Here is a 4734-nt window from a genome sequence, read left to right as displayed (position 1 = left end):
TGGACTGGTTTTGGGATGCGGTGGGGGGAGGGGAGATTTTGAAACTTGTGAAATCCACATTGATACCATTGGGCTGCAGGGTTCCCAAGCGGAATATGAGTTGCTGTTCCTGCAACCTTCGGGTGGCATCGTTGTGGCACTGCAGGAGGCCCAGGATGGACATGTCGTCTGAGGAATGGGAGGGGGAGTTGAAATGGTTCGCGACTGGGAGGTGCAGTTGTTTGTTGCGAACCGAGCGTAGGTGTTCTGCAAAGCGGTCCCCGAGTCTCCGCTTGGTTTCCCCGATGTAGAGGAAGCCACACCGGGCACAGCGGATGCAGTATACCACATTGGCAGATGTGCAGGTGAACATCTGCTTGATGTGGAAAGTCTTCTTGGGGCCTGGGATGGGGGTGAGGGAGGAGGTGTGGGGGCAGGTGTAGCACTTCCTGCGGTTGCAGGGAAAAGTGCCGGGTGTGGTGGAGCTGGAGGGGAGTGTGGAGCGGACAAGGGAGTCACGGAGAGAGTTGTCCCTCCGGAAAGCAGATAAGGGTGGGGAGGGAAAGATGTCTTTGGTGGTGGGGTCGGATTGCAGATGGCGGAAGTGTCGGAGGATGATGCGTTGGATCCGGAGGTTGGTGGGGTGGTACGTGAGGACGAGGGGGATTCTTTTTTGGTTTTTATTGCGTGGACGGGGTGTGAGGGATGAGGTGCGGGAGATGTGGGAGACACGGTTGAGGGCGTTCTCGACCACCGAGGAGGAGTATTCTAGGTAGCTGTGGGAGTCGGTGGGCTTGAAATGAATATCGGTTTCTAGGTGGTTGCCCGATATGGAGACAGAGAGGTCCAGGAAGGGGAGAGAGGTGTTAGAGATGGTCCAGGTAAACTTAAGGTTGGGGTGGAAGGTGTTAGTGAAGTGGATGAACTGTTCGAGCTCCTCGTGGGAGCACGAGGCGGCGCCGATACAGTCATCAATGTAACGGAGGAAGAGGTGGGGTTTAGGCCGGTGTAGGTACGGAAGAGGGATTGTTCCACGTAACCTACAAAGAGGCAGGCGTAGCTTGGGCTCATGCGGGTACCCATGGCTACCCCCTTTGTCTGTAGGAAGTGGGAGGAATTGAAAGAGAAGTTGTTGAGTGTGAGGACGAGTTCGGCTAAGCGGATGAGGGATATCAGTGGAGGGGGACTGGTCGGGCCTGCGGGACAGGAAGAAGCGGAGGGCCTTAAGGCCATCTGCATGGGGAATGCAGGTGTAGAGGGACTGGACGTCCATGGTAAAGATGAGGTGTTGGGGACCGGGGAATTGGAAGTTCTGGAGGAGGTGGAGGGCGTGGGTGGTGTCACGGACATAGGTAGGGAGTTCCTGGACCAAGGGGGAGAAAATGGAGTCTAGATAGTTGGAGATCAGTTCGGTGGGGCAGGAGCAGGCGGAGACAATGGGTCGACCAAAGAAGAAGCCATTCATCGATTGAACAAAACTCTATGAAGTGTAATCTTAAGATTACCTTCAGATAACCTGTATCAGTTAATGGGTTATAAAGGCCAAAACTGTGGAGGAAATTGGGGAAGAGAAAGTGAAAAGCATGTTCTTATTTGGATATTGAAGATCAGTGTCCACTGATTGGCTGATGGTAGAGTCAAGTCATGGAGTCATCGGGTCATAGAACATGGAAGCAGACCCTTTGGTCCAACCCGTCCACACCGAGCATGTTTCCCAAACTAAACCAGTCCCATTTGCCTGTATTTTGCCCATATCCCTCTAAACCTCTCCAATTCATGAAGCTGTCCAAATCTCTTTTAAATATTGTAATTGTACCCGCAGTTCATTCCATACAAGCATCACCCTCTGTGTGAAAAAGTTGCCCCTCAGGTCCCTTTTAAATCATTTCCCTCTCACCTTAGGCCTGTGACAAAAACCACCTTAAAAGGGAGGACAAAGCAAGTGGATTCAGAATAATAAACCAGACAATTTAAACACATGGTCAACATGTCACCAACAGATTGGATTATCTTTTGTATTTACTGCCTTGTTAATGTGTGTAGTTCATTGTATTTAATGGCTATAAGTGCTGAGGACTATTGTATCCTAGAATCACAAACACTTAAAGTGCAGAAGAGCACTCAACTCATCCTGTATTTTCAAGCACTTTGAAAGAACTATCCAATAGTCTAACTCTCTCCGACTGTTTCACACATAGCACTGAAACTACCCCACCCCGCCACTTTGAGAATGTATTCAATTTCCTTTGGAAAGTTAACATTATCTCTGCCTCCAGTGCTTTTAAGATACTTCCATTAAATTTTCGCTTAACCATTGCTGATCTAAGGAGAACATAGCTTTCTGTACTGCTTATCTTATTGAGATGATTTATAAAATCCATTCACTGCATTTCTGGAAAGTATTATAGTGGAGCAGATATATGCATATCTCAGTGGTGTACAACACAGGAGAAATGCTTAAGCCTTATTGTGCAAAGCTGATGATTCTTTCCCTATCTTCCATTCAGCTGGGTATTATACGTCAATGGCAAGGAGAAAGTCACTGATTGTCCATCAGTAAATGACGGGAAGTGGCACCATATCTCCATCACCTGGAATAGTACCAATGGAGCATGGAGAATTTATATAGATGGGAAATTCTCCGACGGAGGGAAAGGCCTTTCTACTGGAGCCAGTATCCCAGGTGATACGTTTACTATCTCCAATGCAAAACTTTGATTAAACATTTCAACAAAGACAACACTTTCCCAATTCCTATCCAATTTGGAGCTTTTAATGGAAAGAAAATTGTTTTCCAGGAAAACACCTAACTGAATTTGACAGCAGTAGTATTTCACATTCTGAGATCTAGTGGAATCATTGTGCTCAAAGGTTATGGCTGTAAATTGCAAATGTTTCTCAAATGTAATGAATGAAATCCTTAGGCTTAATGGTAATATTGTTTGATCAGCCCATTTGAAAGTGGCCAAATAATGGCAGCACGATGGCTCAGTGGTTAGCACTGCTGCCTCACAATGGCAGAGACCTGGGTTTGATTCCACTCTCGGGCAACCTGACTGTCTGTGTGAAGTTTGCATATTCTCCCCGTGTCTTCACGGGTTTCCTCCCACAGCCTAAAGATGTGCAGGTTAGATGGATTGGCCATGCTAAATTGCCTATTGTATCGAGGGATATGCAGACTAGGTCGATTAGCCATGAGAAATGCAGGGTTGGGGGAGTGGGAAGTCTGGATGGGATGCTCTTTAGGTGTGTTCTTGATGGGCTGAATGTCCTGCTTCCACACAGTAGGGATAATATGATTCTATGAAAGAAAGGGCGAACTTGAGGGAAAAAAAATCAGGGATCTTTTCATCCTGATAGCACAACTGAATTTGTGTTCAAACCAGCCATGTCATAATTTTAGTTTGTTTTACATTAAATGCTGCAACTTAAGCAAAAGTCAGAATTTCAGTATTATGTTTGAGACTGAATTTTCAGACCCTGTGAAGTTTGGAATGGAACAGCAGGTGGGGCCCCAGATCTGGGAGTCCTGCCTTTAAACCAATCTCCTCAGCCTGTTCCCTGCACCAGGCATTTTCTGGGGAGGTGATTTCAGGTCCCCAGTAAAGCCTGTCATACCCATGAACTGGTCAGGTAGGCAAGCTCCTTAAGATCCTTGTTAAGCAGAAATTAATTTTTCTTTTCAGTCAGCCTTCAGTTTTCTGATTGAGAGTTGGGTGGTGGTCAGTTTAATTGAGTGGAGGCTGGCACCTCCTGGCAGGCCTGCCAACCTTGTCTCCTCACCTGTCTGCCATGTAGAGGGACTCCCCGCACATCCCGACTTCCTGAAGCCTCTGTGGTGAAAATTCAGTGCTAGCATCTATCAATAAGGCATTGGAAAAGAAACTGCAGGTGTTTAGTACATTATTGAAGACTCTTGCTGTTACCTAAACCTTTTCATTGATACTTCCAGGGTTCCAATGCAATGTTGTGTCACCAAAATCAATGACATGTCTTGAAATTTCTCCAATAACCTTTATCTCAAATTGACAGGAAGAACTTGGTTCTGTAGCTAAATGATTGCCCGATATATAGAATCACCATATTTTTATGTGCCTGACATTACAAATTCAGGATTTAATAATTGTCCCTTTATTCTGATATAAGTCACCAAAAGCAGCACACTGCTGCTGCAGTCTCTGTTGTCCCATGGGACTTTTGTTTATTGGTAAATTGATGTAACTGAATGGTTTGCTTCGGCAAGTTCAGAAGACAGCTAAGAGTTTATCATTTTGCTGTAGATCTGGCATCACGTCTGGCCAGAATGAGTAGGGATGGCATCAAACAGAAAAAAATTGTGAATGATACAAACTGGTTTTAACTCATCTTGCGTATTTCAAAATGGAGCTCCAGTACAACCATCATATTCATTTCCAAGTATTACTGAGGTGTTTCTTTAACTGGTTATGCCCACTGGGACAGATTTCCTAACTTGAAGGACATTTAGGGAACCAGGTGAATTATTATAATAAGCTGGTGGTTTCATGATCCTTGTAAATGAGACTTGCACTTTATTCCAGGTAATTCATTATTGAATATATTTCTTACATGAATTTCCTATTACCAAATATGTGAATTAAGACATTTACTTTCATCTTCCAGTCTTGGTTTCTATTGTGTTGGTGGCCGTGTTGAGTGTTGGTGGCCGTGTTGAGTGTTGGTGGCCGTGTTGAGTGTTGGTGGCCATATTGAGTGTTGGTGGCCATATTGAGTGTT

At 45.4% G+C, this 4734-nt stretch overlaps 1 protein-coding gene across 1 annotated transcript in view; it reads left to right on the top strand.

Annotated features, from left to right (window-relative positions):
- Window positions 1-4734, top strand: part of svep1 (sushi, von Willebrand factor type A, EGF and pentraxin domain containing 1) — a 176588-nt gene that overhangs the window by 116956 nt on the left and 54898 nt on the right. The window contains exon 27 of the mRNA XM_048620145.1: window positions 2487-2662. Coding sequence (XP_048476102.1) covers window positions 2487-2662 — 176 coding nt within the window. The remainder of the gene's footprint in view (window positions 1-2486; window positions 2663-4734) is intronic.

The sequence above is a fragment of the Rhincodon typus genome, chromosome 3 (assembly GCF_021869965.1).
Source record: "Rhincodon typus isolate 14 chromosome 3, sRhiTyp1.1, whole genome shotgun sequence".
In the NCBI taxonomy this organism is placed as follows: Eukaryota; Metazoa; Chordata; class Chondrichthyes; order Orectolobiformes; family Rhincodontidae; genus Rhincodon; species Rhincodon typus.
Note: the sequence above shows the minus strand (reverse complement) of the source record. Positions and strands in the feature narration are given on the sequence as shown.